Genomic DNA, 23,656 nt, shown 5'->3' with positions numbered 1-23,656 from the left:
TGGCAAGACTTGAAAATTGCTGTTCACAGACGCTCTCCATCCAATCTGACTGAGCTTGAGCTATTTTGCAAAGAAGAATGGGCAGAAATTTCAGTCTCTAGATGTGCAAAGCTGGTAGAGACATACCCCAAAAGACTTGCAGCTGTAATTGCAGCGAAAGGTGGTTCTACAAAGTATTGACTCAGGGGGGCTGAATACTTTTGCATGCCACACTTTTCAGTTTTTTATTTGTAAAAAAATTTGAAAACCATGTATCATTTTCCTTCCACTTCACAATTATGCACCACTTTGTGTTGGTCTATCACATAAAATACATTTACGTTTGTGGTTGTAACGTGACAAAATGTGGAAAAGTTCAAGGGGTATGAATACTTTTGCAAGCCACTGTATATTACCACCCTGATCTCCTCCAGAGGTCTCTCATGCAGGGTTACCTCCTCCTGCACTATCACCTCCTGCCACTCATCCTCTTGGGTGGTCAACACCTGCATGGCCATTTTTTTAGGGTAGTGCCCTCCCCCTGCCCTGCTGCCTTTTTGGTGCCATCACCAAAACACAAATCTCCTCTCCAAAAAACTCTCCAGCTATGAATGAACATGCGTTGGAGTGAAAGAGGTGACGTTCTGCTGTTTAAATACCTTTTTTTTTCTACTGACCCTTTTTTCACCCCGGAGCTATTACCTTCGACTGCCTCCGAACACCCACGACTACCTACGACTAGCATCACGACCTACTATGACCTACCTACGAGTAAAAAGTATCGATTTTTTTCCACGCCAACCTTTTATTTTTTACTCGTGGACATTTTTTTATCAGGCTAGAAAAAGTGCAGTGACCTACTTGATGCCACGAGTACCTACGACTAGCATCACGACCTACCTACGATCTCCTACGACCTCGTGGCAACCAGCCTGCAAGTATGAGTCAAGTGCAAACTTGGCAGAGGTCGTGAATTAGGTCGTGAAAGTGGGACGGGCTTAACCCAGTGGGACAGGCAGCATCTCTGGAAAGAAGGAATGGGTGATGTTTCGGATCGAGACCCTTCTTCAGACTGATGTCAGGGGAGTGGGTGGTACAGAGATAAAATGTAGTCGGAGACAGTAAAACTGGTTGGCGAACTGGGAAGGGGGAGAGGATGGAGAGAGAGGGAAAGCAAGGGCTACTTGAAGTTAGAGAAATCAATGTTCATACTGCTGGGGTGTAAGCTACCCAAGTGAAATACAGTATGAGGTGCTCCAATTTGCGCTGGGCTTCACTCTACAAAGGCGGAGGCCCAGGACAGAAAGGTCACTATGGGAATGGAAGGGGGATTTAAAGTGTGGAGCAACCGGGAGATCAGGTAGGTTGATGTGGACTGAGCGGAGGTTTACAGTGAAACGATCGCTGAGCCTGCGCTTGGTTTTGCCAATATACAGGAGTCTACACCTGGAACAGCGGATAGAGTAGATGAGGTTGGAGGAGGTGCAAGTGAACCTCTGCCTCACCTGAAAAGATTGTCGGGGTCCTTGGACGGAGTCGAGGGGGCAGGTATAGGAGCAGGTGTTGCACCCTCTGTCTATGGAGCACCTCATCCCCAAGATGAGGTGTTCCATACCAGGTCATTGGAGATGTCCTCATTTTTTAGGGAACGGGGGTTCCCCTCTTCCATTATAGATGAGGTCCTCACTGGGGTCTCCTCGATATCCCGCAGCTCCACTCTTACTCCCTCTCCCCCCATTCGTAACAAGGACAGAGTCTCCCTTGTCCTCACCTTCCACCCCATCAGCCGTCGCATACAGCACATAATCTTCCATCATTTTCGCCATCTCCAATGGGATCCCACTAGTAGCCACATCTTCTCATCTCCACCCCTTGCTTTCTGCAGAGCGTTCCCTCCGCAACTCCCTGGTCAACTCATCTATTCCCACCCAAACCACCCCTCCCCAGGTACTTTCACCTGTAACCGCAGGAGATGCAACACCTGTCCCTATACCTCCCCCTCTCGACTCCGTCCAAGGACCTCAACAGTCTTTTCAGGTGAGGCAGAGGTTCACTTGCACCTCCTCCAAACTATCCGCTGTTATAGGTGTGGACTCCTGTATATCGGCGAGACCAAGAGCAGGCTCACCGATCGTTTCGCTGAACACCTCTGCTCAGTCCGCCTAAACCTACCTGATCTCCCGGTTCTTCAACGCTTTAACTCCCCTTTCCATTCCCACACTGCCCTTTCTGTCCTGGGCCTCCTCCGTTGTCAGAGTGAAGCCCAGCGCAAATTGGAGGAACAGCACCTCATATTGGGTAGCTTACACCCCAGCGTTATGAACATTGACTTCTCTAACTTCAAGTAGCCCTTGGTTTCTCTCTCTCTCCATCCCCTCTCCCTTCCCAGTTCTCTGACCAGTCTTACTGTCTTCGACTACATTTTATCTCTGTACCGCCCACTCCCCTGACATCAGTCTGAAGAAGGGTCACGGCCCGAAATGTCACCCATTCCTTCTCTCCAGAGATGCTGCCTGTCACGCTTGAGTTACGCCAGCATTTAGTGTCTATCTTCGATTTAAACCAGTATCTGCAGTTCTTTCCTACACGTATGTAGTTTTTCAGTTTTATTCCATGGATAATGGTGGAGCAGCTAATTTGCATATTCATAATCAGCAATGAGATGTTCTGTTGGCGTTTTGAGTTGTTGATTGAAGAATACATTTCAATCTGTTTTTTGTGGATTTTATGGAATGCTTTAACATCCAATTGAAACAGATGATTAACTCTTAATTAACTATCTCATCTAAAAGCTGGCAGCCTGCAGGAGAACACTTGTATGTACAACAAATTAGTAAGTTATTATAATAAATTAGTAAGTATAGTTTATGTTCTCAAATCTTCTGGTGGGGAGAGAACTCCTTTGATTGTAGCTTATGCCAACAATAATACATCTGCACACTATCAAGGCTATAAAGGCTACAAAGTTGCCTTGAATTTGTTTATTTTATTAATTCCTTTACATTGTAACTTAGATTTTGTTTTACAGGGCCACCACCGATTTTCTGGCAATTGGTCCATCAACTCCTTTAATCCAGACAAAATGAGGAGAGCATGCTTGAAATCTCCCCTGGAAATTCCCCCAAAAATGTGGTGCCGAGGCACATCAGGGCTCCTGCACCGATCGGCGGGTCGAATTTGCCGGCCGCTGCCAGGGCTCTGGAACTCCAGCTCAGTTGAAGCTGGCAGATCCACTCCCATAGCTGACTTCCACTGCTGACTTTGCAGGTCGGAATCTTGCCCCACGCCGTCCCTGCCCCCACCCCCCCAAGACCCTGACCTCTACTGGCTCAGCAAAATGGATAATACGACAAATCTCTGGAAGCAAGGGTGCCAGAAAATCGCTGGTGGACTTGTGCTTAATTTGCTGCCATATGTAGGTGTAGTTCAGGCACGTGCCGTGAGTGATTATTCAGGGTAGGCAGTCAGTCGGCTTTAAAAAAAAATCTTAAACCGCGATTGTTCTCTCCATAAAAATAAAAAAATAAAAATAAGTATCAATTCAATTTGCCCAAGGCTTCCAAATCTCCTTCATTTTTTTAATTACTGAATGGGTGGGGGATGGAGGATGAAGGCAGGTGGAGAGATGGTGGGAAAAGGGGTAAAGTTGCAGGGAGGGCAGGAGTGTTGAGAAGGAGTGGGTCGGGGATTATGTCAGTAACTCACTTACCGCTGCCGCAGCGCTCCGGCTACCACTTCCGGGGAAGGAAGCAGCTCGGGTGGCTGCGAGCGGCCGCCACTTCAGTGCCTTCTGCCGGTCCGCTCACCTCTGGCGGTGCTCTCCGACTGAACATCTCTCACCTGCCGCTCGCCTTAAATTCCTTAAATTCCCACAGCCAGGTAACCTCAATTGGTCCCTTGAACGCGCTGTTTGAGTTTAAGGACTTCCGGGAAGCGGCTGACATGAGTGAAGCCAGCAAGCGGCAGGAGAGAGGTTTTCAGACGGAGAGCACTGCCAGAGGTGAGCGGGCCGGCAGAAAGGGCTGTCCGGTCTCGTCGGCTGCTCACAGCCATCCCAGGTACTTCTCCCCCCGGCCACAATGCGGTGGCTCCGTGCCCGAAGCGTCGCAAGTGGGTTACTGGCCTGATCCCCGACCCCCTCCTTCACACCACTCCTGCCCTCCCCGCAGCTTTACCTCGGGCCAGACTCCCCAAATGCTGTGAAAGGTGCTCTCCCCCCTCACCCCGGGAAATACGGTATTTGAAAACATATAGCACCAAGAAATTTACTTACCACATTATTGGTACACGAACTCCATCTTCTCTCTTTGTTTCCTAAGATACTCTTAAAATAATGACTATCCATATTTGAAAAACCCACCAAGGAGCTTGTGCTGCTGCGCATGCGCAGTACAGCAAAGGCAGAATTTCAGCTGCCTTCAGCCCCGCTTGTCACTGACGGCTTGAAGCAGCGCCGACGGCATGTGGGTTGCACAGACCTTCGCATGTTGCAAGTGCTGCGGATGAAAGGCACTGAGAATTATGCCTACCTAAGAGATCGATCACTTAGATAGGCATAATTCTCCCATGCCTTTACTATTTATATTTAACAATTACCATTTCATAATTTTAATCAGGGTAGGCAGTGCTTACCTTGCCTACCCTGACGGCACGTGCCTGGTGTAGTTTCCTTTCATTTATTAGGGGCTTATCGGTATTAACAATTGTGAAATTTCACTTCATGTTCTGTAACCTTTCATCCAGTCCACCTTGTGCAAGTAATATTTAGTATGTTTGATATTAGTAAATTATTTATCTTTAATACTAAGTAAATTTATTTGATGCAGTAGCATGCTACTGTTTTGATACTGTTACTCAACTCAAGTTTTGAATTGCATATAAAATTGAAGCATGGAAAATAAAATTTTGGTCAAGTATTTGAAAGGCATTTTATTTCATGATGAAGGGAAAATGTTGAATTGATATTTAATTTTTAGCTTTATTAGTGATTAATCATTTTTGTTTGTTTTCTAGAGTAATAAATTAGAGAGGAGTGACCGCATTGAAGCCAGTGACAATGTGAAAGTTGTGGTACGCTGTCGGCCAATGAATGAAAAAGAAAGAAATATGGGACACAGACAAGTGGTGAATGTGGATGAGATACGAGGAACAATCACGGTCTATAAGACAGATGCCGCCAATGAGCCACCAAAAACATTTACTTTTGATACAGTTTTCGGACCAGAGAGCAAGCAAGTAGATGTGTACAATCTCACAGCAAGACCTATTGTCGATTCTGTTCTGGAAGGATATAATGGTAAATCTTAAGTTTATAACTACTTTCAGTTATGAATTTTCTTAAAACTATTTAAATGTTACTGTTATTTCTTGATTTCAAAGCCAGGAAGTCACTCATTCAGATAAAATTCAGTGAAATGTAGAAAAATATTTTCACGTTGAATGTAAAATATTTTCATCGCCAGATTTTTGTACAAAAAAAAATGCAAATTCACAGTCTTTCTATTTATTCATATCCTTGCAAACCTGCAACACCGGATGGATCTAGCAAAGTATAATGAAAATTGTTACATTCCATGGCTCATTGCTTTTAATAGGAGTGGTGTGGGAAAGGTTTGGGAAGTGGGATAGCCACTTCCCAGTGTGAGAAATGTTAGACTGGTGGAAGAAGGGATTCCCCAAATTGAATAATAAGATGCGGAAAAATACACTTTTTGAACGATGAAGCTTTTGCATGGTATTTTTATTTTATACGAGACCAAGTGGAACCCGTTGGGTCCCGTTCCCCCAACGCAATATTCCACCACTCACCCGTTGCACCCAACTGCGCAGGCGAGCTTATTTCCCCTCATCCCACAGCACTCCCTCCCCCTCCTCTTCACCCTCCCTCTTCTTTCCCCTCTCCTTCTCCCCTCGCCCACTCCCTCCCTCCCTCACCTCTCCCTCCCTCTCCTTTCCCCTACTCTCAGTCACTCCCTCCCTAACCTGTATCTCCCTGTTCCCCCACTCCACTCCTCACCTCCCCTATCCCACTCCCCCACTAAACACAATGTTTAAATAACATTTCTCCTCCTCCCCTCCCCCACTCCCTCCCTTTCCTTACAACAATGTAACAAATCTCTCATTCCACTGGGAGTCCTGTCATTTGTTAACATTATAACAGGTAGGGCAAGTTTTAAAGTGAAAAGTTTTATTTTTTTAATGTGAAAAGTGAATTTTTAAAAGTTTAAAATGTGAATAACTTGTAAAATATAACATCAATCTGAATGGAACGCTGCTGTGTTTTTGAAGATTTTTTAAATTTTGTGTAAATGATATTCCATTGTGATGTCATTGTGGGGTGGATCACTGCTGATGGGCAGTTTATGTAAATGAGATCCCATTGTTCAAGCAATTTTTGTCAATGGATTTTGTAGTTTACAATGTGAATAACTTATAAAATATACCATAAATCTGAACGAAACTTGATACACCGCACCCCAAGACAATGGTGAGTAAGGTGGGCCAACATTTGTAGCGTTATCATGCACCGTTTTGGTTTAATTTCAGGATCATCCGGACGGACAGATAGACATGGAAACAAACAAGATGAGAGTTTTAATAATATACTAGACCAAGTGGGACCCGTTGGGTCCCGTCCCCTCAACGCTCAGTTGTGGGGGAGGCAGCCTGCGTCATCACACACACACTAACCACCCCCCACACAAAAGGGGGGGGGGGTGAGAGAGGGGGGGGGGAGCGGAACGGGGAGAGTGGGGGAAAAGGTGAGGAGTAGGGGAGAGGAGGGGGAAGGGAGTGAGGGGGAAGGGGAGAGCAGGAAGAGAGAGGAAGGAGAGAGGGGGAAGAGGAGAGAAAGGAGGAGGGGGAAGGGGGAGAGAGAGGGAGGGGGAGGGAGGTGGGGAGAGGAGGAGGGGATAGATGAGGAGGAGGGGAGCCGGGCGGCCGGGCTGCTGCGAGCGAGTAGCGGGCTTCTGCGGGCGAGGAGCGGGTTGCTGCGAGCGGGCGACGTGCAGCCATTGTGACATCATCAGCCAAAGCCAGCCGAATTTCTAAGTTATTTGAGATTTATTGAACGTTTTGATTAATAATAATTTAATAAGTAATTTGATTAATAATGCATGCATTTTTCAGATAAGGCGAATTTTGACCACGAGATAAATCTCTACAGAATTATGTAAATATTTTACCGTTAGAGCGTCATTTTTTCGAGCAGGTGTGATTATACACCCACACACACACATTCAAGATCAGAGTTTTAATAGTTACAAGATAAGATACTAGATCAAGTGGGACATGTTGGGGCCCCGTTCCCCAACGCAATATTTCATCACTCGCCCGTTACCCCAACGCAACCAGTTCCCTCAACGCAATATTCCACCACTCGCCCATAGCCCCCAACTCCCCTCATCCCCTAGCACTCCCTCCCCCTCCTCTTCACCCTCCCTCTTCTTTCCCATCTCCTCCCCTCCCCCACTTCCTCCCTCACCTCTCCCTCTCTCTCCTTTCCCCTACCCTCAGTCTCTCCCTCCCTCCATATCCCCTCTCCCCTCCCTACCCCCCACCTCTCCCTCTCTGTTTAAATAATATTAAACACCAATCCTCTCCTCGTCCCCTCCCCCACTACCTCCCTCCCCTTACAACAATGTTACTAATCTCTCATTACACTGGGAGCCCTGTCTGTGTTAACATTGTAACTGATTAAAAAAAAAAAAAGAGCGATCTTTTATGTAAATGAGATTCGGGATCCCATTGTGACGTCATAAGCTGCAAACTGTCAGTGCACGCAAGTGAATTTTGTCAAAGTGGCAGTTTGCACAGTTTAAAATGTGCCCCCAATGCAACCCCTTCCCCAATGCAATATTCCACCACTCACCCATAGCCCCCAACTGGGCAGGCACGGCTAATTTCCCCTCATATACCAGCACTCCCCCCCTCCTCTTCACCCTCCCTCTTCTTTCACCCCTCCTCCTCCCCTCCTCCCTCACCTCTCCCTCCCTCACCTCTCCCTCCCTCACCTCTCCCTCCCTCACCTCTCCCTCCCTCACCTCTCCCTCCCTCTCCTTTCCCCTACCCTCAGTCACTCCTTCCATAACCCCTCTACCCTCCCTATCCCCTTGACGTCATTGTGAGATGGAAGCTGCTGTTTTAATATAAACTAGACCAAGCGGCGTCACACACACACTAATCACCCCCCACACACACAGGGTGGGAGTGGGGGGAGGAGGGTGGAGGGGGTCAGCGGGGGGAGGGGAAGAGAGGAGGGGGGAAGGGTGGAGAGAGGGGTGGGGTGGAGGGAAGGGTGACTGGGGGAGAGTAGGGGAAGGGAGGGGGAGGTGGAGGGGGAAGGGGGAGGGGGAGATGGATGTGGAGGGGAGAGGGGAGAGGGGTCAAAAAGGTCAAAGAGGTCAAAGGTCAAGAACTTTATTTGCCATTTGTGCTTACACACAGGAACTCTTGTGCGGTTGTTCAGAGAGTCAAGTCAAGTCAAATTAAAAAGACACACAGAAAGACACAATCTATAAAAACATATGCTTCTCTAGAAAGGTGAGGTGGATGGAGTGCAATGGGGGAGAGGGGGGAGAGAGGAAGTGGGAAGAAGGGGAGAGGGGGGAAGTGGGGAAGGGCAGAGAGGGAAGGAGGGGCATTGAAGGAAGGGGGGGCAGAGAGGAAGAGTGGCCACAGAGGGAGGGGGGCCACAGAGGGAGGGGGGCAGCGAGGGGGGGGGGGCAGAGAGGAAGGGCCCTCTCCTCCCCCCTCTCCCTCCCTCCCTCCACCACTCCTCTCTCCACCACCCCCTCTCTCACCCCCTCTCCCCCCCCTCCCTCTTTCTGTGCCCCAGGGACGGGGAGGGGGCAGCCTGCAGCGTCACACACGCACACTAACCAACTCTCCCACACACACACACTAACCAACCCCCACACACGCTAACCACACCCCCATACACACACTAACCACCCCCCTTGATATTATATTAATATTATTAATTCGCTCCTTTTACCCCATCCCCTGCCCTGTCCACTCACGCATAGGCCCCAAGTCGTAGGCGCGGCTGGAGAGGGATGGGGGGGTAGGGAGAGGGAGGGGGGGTAGAGAGAGAGAGGGGGGCAGAGAGAGAAAGAGAGAGGCAGTGAGAGGGAGAGAGAGAGAGAGAGGCAGTGAGAGGGAGAGAGAGGAGCAGAGACCAAGAGAGAGGGTCAGAGACGGACCGAGGACCCGAGGGCCGAGAGCTCGGCCTCTTCAGTACAGGGCCCGATTTGTTCTTTCTTTCTGAGCCTTTTGAATAACCGGGAGGTGGGGAGGGGGGGGGAGGGAAGGGTCGGGGGGTGACGTCACTCACAGCACGTGGAACACGGCGCGGAGCAGACCCATTGTGACATCATCAGTGAAAGGCAGTCATTTTAAATTGAAAGTTTTGTCATTTTTAAACATTTTCAGTAATAAGTCGAGAAATAAAGCATGACATTTTCAGATAAGGAGTTTTGGACTCGACAGGAAAATGTCACCCGGAATATGTAAATATTTTATCGTTACCGCGTATATTTTTTGCGAAGATGTAATAACACACAAACACACACATACACATACAAGATCAGAGTTTGAGTTATATAGATAGATAGATATACCTACACTTAATTGGCTATAGTTTTGGCCGTAAAGATGTATTTTCTTTTAAGAACACCACTAACATTTTTATTTGTATACTCTGATAATGTACAGTATTGAAATAGAATGGATGGAGCGGAATCTTTTTTTTTTCTAGCTTTCTCATAGTATTGATATTTGCAATGTTATTTGGAATAAATCTTGGTTTCAGATTTTATGTCCAGAATTTTCTTTAGTGATCTAGACATACATTCTGATTATGTACATGGATAACTATCAACATTGCATTAACCTTTTTTCTTGATGCTTTATCCCTTGACACTAAGAATTGAGACAATTAAGATTAAATCGCAAAAAGAGGTGCAATTTTTCTATGAAGTTATTGACCAACTATTAAGATAATTGTTGGTAGATGTTAGGAGAATGGTTGCTGTAATAATTATTTCTACAGTCATTCTGTAGTACGCAGATATTAATATGGATATTCGAATTCTAGCACTGTTTGTTGCTAATTTAGGCTGTAAATGTTGTTGATGCAGTATGGTGGTGCAGCCGTTGGTGCTGGTGCCTCACAGCTCCTGCGACTGGATTTGATTCTGACCTGGAGTACTGTTTGTGCAATGTTTGTACAGTCTCTTCTTGACTGCATGGGTTTCTTCCAATTTCCTCCTTCCCAAAGACATGCTGATAAGTCAATTGGGTTAGGGAAAATTACCCCTTATCTAAATTTATGTCTGAGAAGGTCAAATGGGAGTTGATGCGCATGTACGAGGGAGAATGAGTTCGGATTTTACAGGATGATGAAAGGTGGAATGGAACTAATGGGATTTTTCTGGAAGCCAGCATGACCCGTTGCATGGCTCGTGGATTTTGCAGGGTGCATCAAAAAAGATTTTCCGCCATAATTAACAACAGACACCAGTGAGAATTCTTCCTCCTTTCATGCCTTAAGTTCTATACCCCCCATCCCCAATCTAACTTTTTCTCTTTCCAAGGAATGATTTCAAAGAAAAGAGAGCAGGAGCAAAAATATGAAAATTGAAGTTATTGGGGAGGAGGAGTGTTGATAATAAGGCAGGGAAGGAGGAAGAATTCTCATTGATGGGACTGCATCCCAACAAAAACCTTCCGAGTGTTTCCTAACCAGAAGCCTTGGATGAACCATGAGATCCGCATTCTTCTGAAGACTAGATTCTGGGCATTCAGGTCTGGAGATACAGAGGCCTATAAGAAGTCCAGATACGACCTTGTAAGGCCATCAAAAAGGCCAAAAGGGACTGGAGGACGAGACGGATGTTCGGCAACTGTGGCGGGGCTTGAATGCAGTCACCTCCTACAAGGCAAAATCAGGAGGCAGCTTAAATGTCAGCGAAGCATCACTCCCTGACGAGCTCAATGTGTTTTACGCATGCTTTGATAGGGAGAACACTGCTGTGCCTTCCCGAGCCCCCATTCGCCGTGATGGTATATTGGTCACAGTCACAGAGGCTGACGTCAGAAGATCCTTCAGAGGGGTGAACCCGCGGAAAGCGCCTGGACCTGATGGTATACCCGGGCGTGTTTTAAAAATCTGTGTGGACCAACTGGCTGGAGTTTTTACAGACATTTTCAACCTCTCATTTCTGAGGTCTCAGATTCCCACCTACTTTAAAAGGGCATCAATAATACTGGTGCCCAAGAAGAGCAAGGTGACATGCCTCAATGTCTATCGACCAGTGGCACTAACGTCTGTGGTGATGAAGTGCTTTGAGAGGCTGATCATGGCGCAAATCAACTCATACCTCGACAAAACCTGGACCCACTGCAGTTCGCTTACCGCCACAACAGATCAACGGTGGATGCGATCTCACTGGCTCTCCACTCCGCTCTGGACCACTTGGACAACAAAAACTCATATGTCAGGCTGTTATTCATTGTCTACAGCTCAGCATTTAATACCATCATCCCCTCGAAGCTGGTTACCAAGCTCTCAGATCTGGGTCTCTGCGCATCCCTCTACAATTGGATCCTCGACTTCCTCATTCACAGACCACAATCTGTCCGTATTGATGGAAATGTGTCACCCTCGATAACAGTCAGCACGGGAGCACCTCAAGGCTGGGTGCTCAGCCCCTTGCTGTACTCACTATATACTCTAGATCGCGTAGCCGGACATAGTGCGAACTTCATCATCGAGTTCGTCGATTACACCACTGTTGTGGGACGTATCAAGAGGAGTGAGATCGACCGATTGATCAAATGGCGCCAGCACAATAACCTGGCTCTTAACACCAACAAAACCAAGGAACTGATTGTGGACTTCGGAAGGGGTAGGATGGGGACCCACAGTCTCGTTTATATCAACGGGTTGTTGGTGGAAAGGGTCAAGAACTTCAAATTCCTGGGCGTGTATATTTCTGAAGATCTCTCCTGGTCCCAGAACACTGATGCAATCATATAGAAAGCACAACAGCACCTCTACTTCCTGAGAAGATTAAGGAGAGTTGGTATGTCAAGGAGGACTCTCTCGAACTTCTACAGGTGCACAGTATAGAGCTAGCTGACTGGTTGCATCGTGGCTTGGTACGGCAACCTGAGCGTCCAGGAGCAGAAAAGGCTGCAAAAAGTTGTAAACACTGCCCAGTCCATCAACGGCTCTGACCTCCCTACCATCGAGGGGATCTATCGCAGTCGCTGCCTCAAAATGGCTGCCAGCATCATCAAGGACCCACACCATCCAGGCCACATACTCATCTCTCCACGGCAATCAGGTAGAAGGTACAGGAGCCTGAAATATGCAACATCCAGGCTCAGGAACAGCTACTTCCCCACAGCCATCAGACTATTAAACACAACTTCAAACAAACCCTGAACTATTACAGCCAATTGCACTTTATCTGTTGATTGATGTGTGTGTGTATATATATATATATATCTTGTTGTGCAGCAGCAATGTAAAAATCTGGGACACATGACAATAAACTCTCTTGAATCATGAATCTTGCTAATATGGGAGTAAATCTTTTTGATAGTCTAGCTGCATTGGGCCATGCTGGCTTCCAGGGTAGCAATCACATTACTTCCATTCTTTGCAGACCTACGTTGGTTTCCAGTTTCCCATTTTCTCAAACTTTAAGTGCTTTACCTAAACCTTCCTGCTTTTCTAGCTCCTTCTATTGCTCCAATCTGATCAGCAAGACTTTATTGAATGCAGTGACTTTTAACGTAAATAGCAAGCTCCCTTCACCCCATTATAGTTAAATCTATATAATTAAAAGTCTCATCTTGACCACTTCCTGTCTGCGCTGTATATTGATATAAGAAAAAACACTATCATGTATCGCTGTGATTTTTGGCCATCTTACTCACAGTCCTCCTCCTCTGAGCCAGCCCCAAGGATTTTTCCCATCGATTAAAAAAAAAAGGTATGAGTGTTTAAAAAACCTTGAAGTTGTACAGAGAATGAAATATGTTAACATAATTTTTGTACCAATGCATTGTACTCACTTCTAATAAATTAAAAAAAAACAAAAAAAACCTTGACATCAGCTGATTGGTCCACTCGCCTATCAATCACTGTGAAGAAGGTAACGCCCCTTCCGGGGGGGGCAGGACTAAAAAACTCCGGATGCCCGGACATGAGTCAGTCACTCTTCAAGATCGCGAGGGAGAGGCCACGACTATCATTCTAAGCTGTGAATCAACTGAACTGTGCGTCTGCAATGTGCTTGCAATAAATGATTTGTTAGCCCTTAATGACAATGCCATGAGTTGTTTGGCCTGCTGCCCTGCCTGTGCTTGAACGTGTAATGCTTAATTGGAAATGAAATGAAATGACAATGCCATGAGTTGTTTGGCCTGCTGCCCTGCCTGTGTTTGAAACTGCAATGCTTTATTAGGTCCGACTGTGTTTGGAAGGAATAAATGCATTATGAAGTGAGTGTGTGTGTCTGTGTGTGTGTGAGTGTATGTGTGTGTGTGTGTGTGAGTGTGTGAGTGAGTGTGTGTGTGTGTGTGGTGGAGGGTGTGTATTGGAATTGGTGGAGAGGTGAAATATTGCGTTGGGGTACTAGCCGTCCCGTGTGAAGCTGGGACTCAACGGGTCCCACTTAGTCTAGTATCAGTTAAAGCTGTGGGGAAAAATTGTGTTTGTGAATGCTCATAAGATCTTATGTTGTAGGTCCAGAATCGGGCTATTCAGCCCATCAAGTCTGCTCCGCCATTCAATCACGGCTGATCTATCTTTCCTTCTCAACCCCATTCTCCTGATTTCTCCGCCGAACCCCTGACACCCGCACTAACCAAGAATATATCAATCTCCAACTTAAAAATATCAATTGATTTTGTCTCCACAGCCTTCTGTTGCAATTACAGTGGCTTGCAAAAGTATTCATACCCCTTGAACTTTTCCACATTTTGTTACGTTACAACCACAAACGTAAATGTATTTTATTGTGATTTTATGTGATAGACCAACACAAAGTGGTGCATAATTGTGAAGTGGAAGGAAAATGATACATGGTTTTCAAATTTTTTTACAAAAAAAAAACTGAAAAGTGTGGCGTGCAAAAGTATTCAGCCCCCCTGAGTCAATACTTTGTAGAACCACCTTTTGCTGCAATTACAGCTGCAAGTCTTTTGGGGTATGTCTCTACCAGCTTTGCACATCTAGAGACTGAAATTTTTGCCCATTCTTCTTTGCAAAATAGCTCAAGCTCAGTCAGATTGGATGGAGAGCGTCTGCGAACAGCAATTTTCAAGTCTTGCCAGAGATTCTCAATTGGATTTAGGTCTAGACTTTGACTGGGCCATTCTAACACATGAATATGCTTTGATCTAAACCATTCCATTGTACCTCTGGCTGTATGTTTAGGGTCGTTGCCCTGCTGGAAGGTGAACCTCCGCCCCAGTCTCAAGTCTTTTGCAGACTCTAACAGGTTTTCTTCCAAGATTGCCCTGTATTTGGCTTCATCCATCTTCCCATCAACTCTGACCAGCTTCCCTGTCACTGCTGAAGAAAAGCATCCCAAAGCATGATGCTGCCGCCACCATGTTTCACAGTGGGGATGGTGTGTTCAGGGTGATGTGCAGTTATAGTTTTCCGCCACACATAGCATTTTGCATTTAGGCCAAAATTTTGGTCACATCTGACCAGAGCACTTTCCTCCACATGTTTGCTGTGTCCCCCACATGGCTTGTGGCAAACTGCAAACGGGACTTCTTATGGCTTTTTTTCAACAATGGCTTTCTTCTTGCCACTCTTCCATAAAGGCCCGATTTGTGGAGTGCACGACTAATAGTTGTCCTGTGGACAGATTCTCCCACCTGAGCTGTGGATCTCTGCAGCTTCTCCAGAGTTACCATGGGCCTCTTGGCTGCTTCTCTGATCAATGCTCTCCTTGCCCGGCCTATCAGTTTAGGTGGACGGCCATGTCTTGGTAGGTTTGCAGTTGTGCCATACTCTTTCCATTTTCGGATGATGGATTGAACAGTGCTCCGTAAGATGTTCAAAGCTTGGGATATTTTTTTATAACCAAACCCTGCTTTAAACTTCTCCACAACTTTATCCCTGACCTGTCTGGTGTGTTTCTTGGGCTTCATGATGCTGTTTGTTCACTAATGTTCTCTAACAAACCTCTGAGGCCTTCTTCTTCTTCTATGTGGTGTTTTTTGGCGGTTGGCAAACAACTTTTTTGGTGCATTACCGCCACCAACTGGCATGGAGTGTGGATCAAACAACACCATTACATATACTAATAACCTCTGAGGCCTTCACGGAACAGCTGTATTTATACTGAGATTAGATTACACACAAGTGGACTCTATTTACTAATTAGGTGACTTCTGAAGGAAATTTGTTGCACTAGATTTTATTTAGGGGTATCAGAGTAAAGGGGGCTGAATACTTTTGCATGCCACACTTTTCAGTTTTTTATTTGTAAAAAAAATTGAAAACCATGTATCATTTTCCTTCCATTTCACAATTATGCGCCACTTTGTGTTGGTCTATCACATAAAATCCCAATAAAATACATTTACGTTTGTGGTTGTAAAGTGACAAAATGTGGAAAAGTTCAAGGGGTATGAATACTTTTGCAAGCCACTGTATGTCTCTGGCATTGAAATATTAAAAATTAATCACTTAGAAACATTTCAATTATTAAATTAAAATATTCAATAATTAAATACGTACAGGTTATTTTAAAAAATGGAAAGAAAATTATTTTTATTTTCCTCCCTCAACCTGATCCTACATTGAAATAAATTGAATTACTGAACTTGTGCCCGAGTGCAAATTACCCCAATGGAACTGCTCAAAAGCAACAGGAAACGTGTAGTAATCTAGCCTTTGAGTACAGTAAGAGTAATCGCGGCAAGAACCTCTGGGGAAATTTGGGAGTGTGTAGTTGTATATACTTCAGTTCCGAACTTAGTTCTGTCGGAAAGTTTTGAATGTTACCTTCAGAACTGCCGTCAGACCCCAATAATCTTGGGTTAACTGATACACATGTCTCAGAATTTTCCTTACTTTCTATATGAATGAAAATTGTCCAAATTGAATTTATGGCCCAAAAATAAGGCCTTTGGTTTAATCAATTAGTACCAGTATAATGCATATTTTTTTCCTATTCTTATCATTTCACCTTGTACATTGATTGAAATGTATTCCTCGTCTGTCTGTCTGTCTGTCTGTCTGTCTGTCTGTCTGTCTGTCTGTCTGTCTGTCTGTCTGTCTGTCTGTCTGTCTGTCTCTCTCTGTCTGTCTGTCTGTCTGTCTGTCTGTCTGTCTGTCTGTCTGTCTGTCTGTCTGTCTGTCTGTCTGGTTTGGATGTCTCTGTCTGTCTGTCTGGTTTGGATGTCTGTCTGTCTGTCTGTCTGGTTTGGATGTCTGTCTGTCTGTCTGTCTGTCTGTCTGTCTGGTTTGGATGTCTGTCTGTCTGTCTGTCTGTTTTGGATGTCTGTCTGTCTGTCTGTCTGTTTTGGATGTCTGTCTGTCTGTCTGTCTGTCTGTCTGTCTGTCTGTCTGTCTGTCTGTCTGTCTGTCTGTCTGTCTGTCTGTCTCTCTCTGTCCGTCTGTCTGTCTGTCTGTCTGTCTGTCTGTCTGTCTGTCTGTCTGTCTGTCTGTCTGTCTGTCTGTCTGTCTGTCTGTTTGGATGTCTGTCTGTCTGTCTGTCTGTTTTGGATGTCTGTCTGTCTGTCTGTCTGTTTTGGATGTCTGTCTGTCTGTCTGTCTGTCTGTTTTGGATGTCTGTCTGTCTGTCTGTTTTGGATGTCTGTCTGTCTGTCTGTCTGTTTTGGATGTCTGTCTGTCTGTCTGTCTGTTTTGGATGTCTGTCTGTCTGTCTGTTTTGGATGTCTGTCTGTCTGTTTTGGATGTCTGTCTGTGAATGAGTGAGATCCTGAAATTACAACAAAACGGTTCACGATAGTGCTACAAATTTGCACCACCTTACTCACAATTGTCCTGTGGTGTGTTTTCAACAAATTTCGTTCAGATTGATGTTATATTTTACAAGTTATCACATTTTTAAGTTTAAAAAAAACCCCACTTGAGAAAGATGTTTTCCAATCTGCACTGGCAGTTACCAGCTATGACGTCACAATTGGTTTGTAACCCTGCCCACTACAATATTGCTATCCCAGTACACTGAGTCCTTTAGCAAGTGCAATTGCATTTTTTTAAAAGTTTACAATGAGGGAGGGTGAATAAGGGGAAATGAGCCGGCCTGAACAGTTGGGGGCTATGGCTGAGTGGTGAAATATTGTGTTGGGGGCTATGGCTGAGTGGTGGAATATTGTGTTGGGGGTTATGGGTGAGTGTTTTAATATTGCGTAGGGGGAACAGGTTGCGTTGGAGGACCAGGTCTCCCATGTGACAGGGACCCAACTGGTCTCACTTGGTCTGGTATGTTACTAAAACTCTCATCTTGTTTGTTTGAATGTCTGCTTGTGAGTGAGATCCTGAAATAGCGCCAAAATGGTACACGATAGCACTACAATTTTTGCTCTCCTTACTCACAATTGCCTTGGGGTATGTTTTCATCAAGTTTCATTCAGATTGATGTTATATATTACAAGTTATTCACATTATAACTTTACAAAATCCAATTTGAGAAATAATAACTTGAACACTGCAGTGGCAGTTGCAGTGGCAGTTACAGCTATGACGTCGCAATGGGATCTCATTTGCAACAATGTTGCAATCACAGAACACTGAGTCCTGGCAGAGGGAGGCTGGACAGGAGGGGGGAGGGAGTGCTGGGGAAGTGGAATTTGATTTTTTTAAAGTCCTGGCAGCAAGTGCTTGCATTTTTTTAAAAGTTTAAAAAGGAAGGCAGGGCTCAAAATTAGAGGTTGCCCGGGTGCCAATGGTGACCTAAAGTGCCGCCGGGCAACCTAAATGCCATGCCATTATGCCCGGCTTGGCAAGCAGCCGGGACACCTATCGTTTAATTCTGAGCGGGCCCCCCTCTCTCTCTCTCTCTCTCTCTGTGTCACTCTTCGCCTCCGCCCGCCATCCGTGTCCATATCCGGGTCTCGGGTCTCCGCTCTCCGCTCGCTCCTCATCCGCCGGCACGGCCGACCACCTTACACATGCGCACTGCCTCATCCTCTCACTGCACATGCGCACAGCCACGGACGATAATGTCCGGTCGCCGCCTTGCCGCGACAGCTGAAAACCAATGCAGAATCATTCCCTGGAGCTGGAGTAACTCCCTGGAGTAACTCTTGCTTCTTGGTTTCTTGGTCCTCCAAAAATATTCCAAATGGAATTTAAACAGGAGTGGAGCCACCACCACCAAACTTCAAACTCTGAAAAATAACAGCCAATTGCACTTTATCTGTTTATTTATTGTGTATAGACATACTGAACTTTTATCTCATGTTCTGTATTATGTTTACATATTCTGTTGTGCTGCAGCAAGCAAGAATTTCATTGTCCTATCTGGGACACATGACAATAAAACTCTCTTGACTTGGACTTGGCAAGCAAAAAAGGGTTCTTGGGAAATAAGAGCTACCTTAAATTTAGTTGCATCTGGTCAGGTAACTATGGGTGAAGACTATTCCATGCTTTAATTGTGCAGGGGAATACCATGGAGCAGCCAGCATCTCTGGATAGAAGAAATTGGGTGATGTTTCGGGTAGAGGCCCTTCTTTAGATTTCCTCTGGTTTTAGTGTTTTTAGTTTAATTTAACGATACAGCGTGGAAACAGGCCCTTCAACCCACCAAGTCTCATCTTGACCACTTCCTGTTGCACTGTATATTGATTTTAGAAAAAACGCTGCCATTAAGTCTGTGATTTTTGGCCATCTTACCCAGAGCCCCCCTTCCCCTGGTCAGGACAAGAGGATTTTCCCCATCGATTAAAAATAAAAGACATTAATGTTTTAAAAATGTTGAGATTCTCTCCCCTAAAGGCCCCGCCCTTTACCGGACGTACTCTAAAACCTGTAAGTGTGGAGGTGCCTCAGTTCTCTGCATGATGCGGAAGCGAGAGGTTGCAATTCTCAGTCTGAGCTGTGAATAACACTGAACACATGTCTACTAAACTGAGTGGTTTTACTGACCTGTCAGTGCTCTTAGTGTGGTTTGAAAATGTAGTTTAAAAATGCAAGAGTGGTTTTTGGGTTGAGAATGCAAAAGTTGCCATGCCTAATTGCAAAGTTGGTTTGAGAATGCCTTGCCTAATTGAAAAGTTGTTTTGAGAATGCCTTGCCTAATTGAAAAGTTGTTTTGAGAATGCCCTGCCTAATTGTAAAGTTGGTTTGAGAATGCTAAAGTTGCCTTGCCTAATTGAAATGTTGGTTTGAGAATGCCTTGCCTAATTGAAAAGTTGTTTTGAGAATGCCTTACCTAATTGAAAAGTTGTTTTGAGAATGCCCTGCCTAATTGTAAAGTTGGTTTGAGAATGCTAAAGTTGCCTTGCCTAATTGAAAAGGTGGTGTGAGAATGCCTTGCCTAATTGAAAAGTTGGTTTGAGAATGCCTTGCCTAATTGAAAAGTTGGTTTGAGAATGCAAAAGTTGCCTTAATTGAAAGGTTGTTTTGAGAATACTAAAGTTGCCTTGCCTAATTGAAATGTTGGTTTGAGAATGCTAAAGTTGCCTTGCCTAATTGAAAAGTTGGTTTGAGAATGCTAAAGTTGCCTTGCCTAATTGAAAAGGTGGTTTGAGAATGCTAAAGTTGCCTTGCCTAATTGAAAAGTTGGTTTGAGAATGCTAAAGTTGCCTTGCCTAATTGAAAAGCTGAATTGAGAATGCTAAAGTTGCCTTGCCTAATTGAAAAGGTGGTGTGAGAATGCCTTGCCTAATTGAAAAGTTGGTTTGAGAATGCCTTGCCTAATTGAAAAGTTGGTTTGAGAATGCAAAAGTTGCCTTAATTGAAAAGTTGGTTTGAGAATACTAAAGTTGCCTTGCCTAATTGAAAAGTTGGTTTGAGAATGCTAAAGTTGCCTTGCCTAATTGAAAAGGTGGTTTGAGAATGCTAAAGTTGCCTTGCCTTATTGAAAAGCTGGCTTGAGAATTCTAAAGTTGCTTTGCCCAATTGAAAAGTTGGTTTGAGAATGCTAAAGTTGCCTTGCCTTATTGAAAAGCTGACTTGAGAATTCTAAAGTTGCTTTGCCTAGTTGAAATGTTGGTTTGAGAATGCAAAAGTTGCCTTGCCTAATTGAAAAGTTGGTTTGAAAATGCAAAAGTTGCCTTGCCGTCTATATAATTAAAAGTCTAATTTTGACCACTTCCTGTTTGCACTGTATATTGATTGTAGGAAACACGCTACCATGTATGGCTGTGATCTTTGGCCGTCTTACTCAAGAGTCCCCCTCCGCTCATCGGGTGCAGAGGATTTTTCCCATTGATGAAAAATAAAAGAGTTATCAGTGTTTTAAAAATGTTGAGATTCTCTCTCCTGTCAATCATGCCAACAAGGCCACGCCCCTTCTGGTGTGAGGGTGTGGTTCAATCTCTGCAAGAAGGGGGAGGGAGAAGTCACAACTCTCTGTCTTTAGTGGCCTTGCACCCTGCATGAAATGGTATAAAACTGCATTTGAATTTGGTGGCCTTGCACCCTGCTTGAAATGGTATGAAATTGCATTTGAATTTGTTGGCCTTGCACCCTGCTTGAAATGGTTTGAAACTGCACTCAAATTTGGTGGCCTTGCACCCTGCTTGAAGTGGTATGAAACTGCACTCAAATTTGGTGGCCTTGCACCCTGCTTGAAGTGGTAGGAAACTGCACTCGAATTTGGTGGCTTTGCACCCTGCTTGAAGTGGCAGGAAACTGCACTTGAATTTGGTGGCATTGTACCCTGCTTGAAGTGGTATGAAACTGCACTTGAATTTGGTGGCCTTGCACCCTGCTTGAAGTGGCATTTCAAGGAATAGCCGTGAGTCAACTGCCAGCCCACCAGCCTTGAGTGAGCTGCCAGCACACCAGGCTTTAGTGACTGAGCTGCCAGGCCAATAATCCATTCGGCCCACAATGTCCATACTCTCCCTCTGGAAACCAGTCCCTTCAGCCCACAACACCGATACTAGCGCTCCAGAAAGCCCTCCCACTGGCCATCAATATTGGAATTGGTGGAGAGGTGGAATATTGCGTTGGGGGACCAGCCCTTCTGTGTGAACATGGGACCCAACGTGTCCCACTTACTAAATATACTAAAACTCTGATCTTGTATTTGGGTATATGTGGGTGTGTGTAGATGTGGTTGTCTTTACATCTTCGCATAAACACTACGCGGTAACGACAAAATGTTCACATATTCTGATTCACCTTTTTCCCCTCAAGGCAGAGACCACCTTCACTGAACATTTTATGCTTTATTTCTCGACTTATTCTCGACTTATTACTGATTAAAGTTTAAAAAAAAATCAAAAGACTTTGAATTTAAAATGACCAGCTTGAACTGATGACATCACAATGGCTCGGCTAGCAGTGATCAGCTTCACTGAAGATTTTGTCCTATATTTCACAAGTTATTCACGATTAAAGTTTTTAAAATGCTAACTTTAACAGTATTTTTACTGTTAAAATCCTTCCTCCCAGCTTCCAACACACTTCGATACAAAGTCGCAAGACAGAAACACTCTGAACTTTTCACCTCAATGGGATTTTTCAACAGGAGGGGAAGGGACAATCGGTATTGCAGTTGGAACTTCTGCGGCAGGCAGGGGAAGTGAAATTTGAATTTTTTTTAAAGTCTACTTCTGAGGGATGCAGGGGAGTGCTGGAATCTTAGGTTTGGGAACAGGGTAAGTTGCGTTGGGGGAACAGCTGAATGGTGGAATATTGCGTTGGGAGACCACATAGTTGCGGGAGCAGACATATTCCGATTCCCATTTTTCATTAGAATCATTCCTGCCAGCTTCCAACATACTTCGATACAATGTTGCGACACAGGAACACTCTGAACTTTTCACCTCACAGGAGGGGGGAGGGCAAATTGCTATTGCAACACGCAGGGAAAGCGCAATTGGAATTTTTTTTAAAGCCCATTGCTGAGGGAGGCAGGAAGTGCTGGAATCATACGTTTGGGAACGGCTTGAGTTGGAGGACCACGCCTCCCATGGGGGCTATGGGTAGGGAACAGGTGCATTGGGGAAGCAGACCCATCGGGTCTGCACTTGTTCTATTATATTACTAAAACTGTCATCTTGTTTGTTAGTGAATCTGTGTGAGTGAGTAAGATCCTGAACGTACACCTAAACGGTACATGATAGTGCTACAATTTTTGGACAATTACTCACAATTGTCTTGTGGCATGTTTTTATCACGTTTAGTTCAGACTTATGTTATATTTTACTAGTTATTCACATTTTTAACTTTACACAATCCCACTTTGAGAAATATTTCTTCCATCTGCACTGGCAGTTACAGCTATGACATCACAATGGGATTGTAACCCTGCCCGCTACAATGTTGCAATCCCAGGACACTGGGTCATGCCAGCCCTAGCAAGTGCAATTGCATTTTTTTTTTTAAAGTTTAAAATGAGGGAGGGTGAGTAAGAGGAAATGAGCCGCCCCTGTGCAGTTGGGGGCTATGGGCGAGTGGTCGAATATTGCGTTCGGGAATGGGTTGTGTTGGGGGACCAGGCCTCTTGTGGGGGCTATGGGTGAGTAATTGAATATTGCGTTGGGGGAATGGGTTGCATTGGGGGACCAGCCCTCCCGTGTGACAGGGACCCAACGGGTCCCACTTGGTCTAGTAGAATATAAAACAGTACAGCGCAGAGCATGTCTGTGCCAAACATGCTGCAAAGTTAAACTAATCCCCTCTGCCTGCACTTGATCCATATCCCTCCATTGGTACACCCATGTGCCAATCGAAAAGCCTCTTAAAAACCATTATCTTATCTGTCTCCACCACCATCCGTTACAGACTCTTTCCTGCATTCATCTATATAATTCGTGTTAATTTGTACTGTTCTTTTTCTCAAATTCTGTATTGTATTTATAGGTGATTATTGTTACTTATGAAGCTTTTTCTGCTGCTATCCTACTGAATCCTTTCATTTTAAGGATTCTATTCAAGTTGTCTCTTCATTGAGTTTATCTGCAGGAAGTTTTTAATTTCTAGATTGATCATCTTATTGCGGGCCTGATCCACCAGAAAACGATGTGAATTTAAAATATATTAATATCTTGCATCGCAATGTTTTGTAATGTTTCACTCTATTGCTTAGTCTCTGTATGTTAAATATCACCTAAAATTACAATACACTTTTTTATTCCATAGGCACAGTATTTGCTTATGGACAAACTGGCACTGGGAAGACATTCACCATGGAAGGAGTACGAGCTGTGCCTGAACTTAGGGGTATTATTCCCAATTCATTTGCACACATATTTGGCCATATTGCAAAGTCTGAGGGAGATACCAGGTAACATTCCAAAAATAAATGTGCCTATAGTTATATGGGGCTGAGTTAAATCATTGCGTATAAAACAAAAAAACTAAATCTTGATTTTGAATTGTGTTAAATTATACACAAATCACTGTAATACTCTCACCAGGGTCTCATCCATACCCCGCAACACTGCTCTCTCTCCCCATCCCCGCACTCGCAACAAGGGCAGAGTCCCCCTAGTC

General features: G+C 44.8%; 1 protein-coding gene across 3 annotated transcripts in view; it reads left to right on the top strand.

Annotated features, from left to right (window-relative positions):
- kif3a (kinesin family member 3A) overlaps positions 1–23,656 on the top strand; it is a 97,637-nt gene that overhangs the window by 33,783 nt on the left and 40,198 nt on the right. For all 3 annotated transcript variants that reach the window (XM_033029882.1, XM_033029881.1, XM_033029883.1), the window contains 2 exons: positions 4,993–5,275; positions 23,303–23,447. In XM_033029882.1, the coding sequence (XP_032885773.1) occupies positions 4,993–5,275; positions 23,303–23,447 (428 nt within the window). The remainder of the gene's footprint in view (positions 1–4,992; positions 5,276–23,302; positions 23,448–23,656) is intronic.

Source organism: Amblyraja radiata, chromosome 11 (genome assembly GCF_010909765.2).
Source record: "Amblyraja radiata isolate CabotCenter1 chromosome 11, sAmbRad1.1.pri, whole genome shotgun sequence".
NCBI lineage: Eukaryota > Metazoa > Chordata > Chondrichthyes > Rajiformes > Rajidae > Amblyraja > Amblyraja radiata.
The sequence above is the reverse complement of the archived record's forward strand: the minus strand, read 5'-3'. Positions and strand labels throughout refer to the sequence as shown.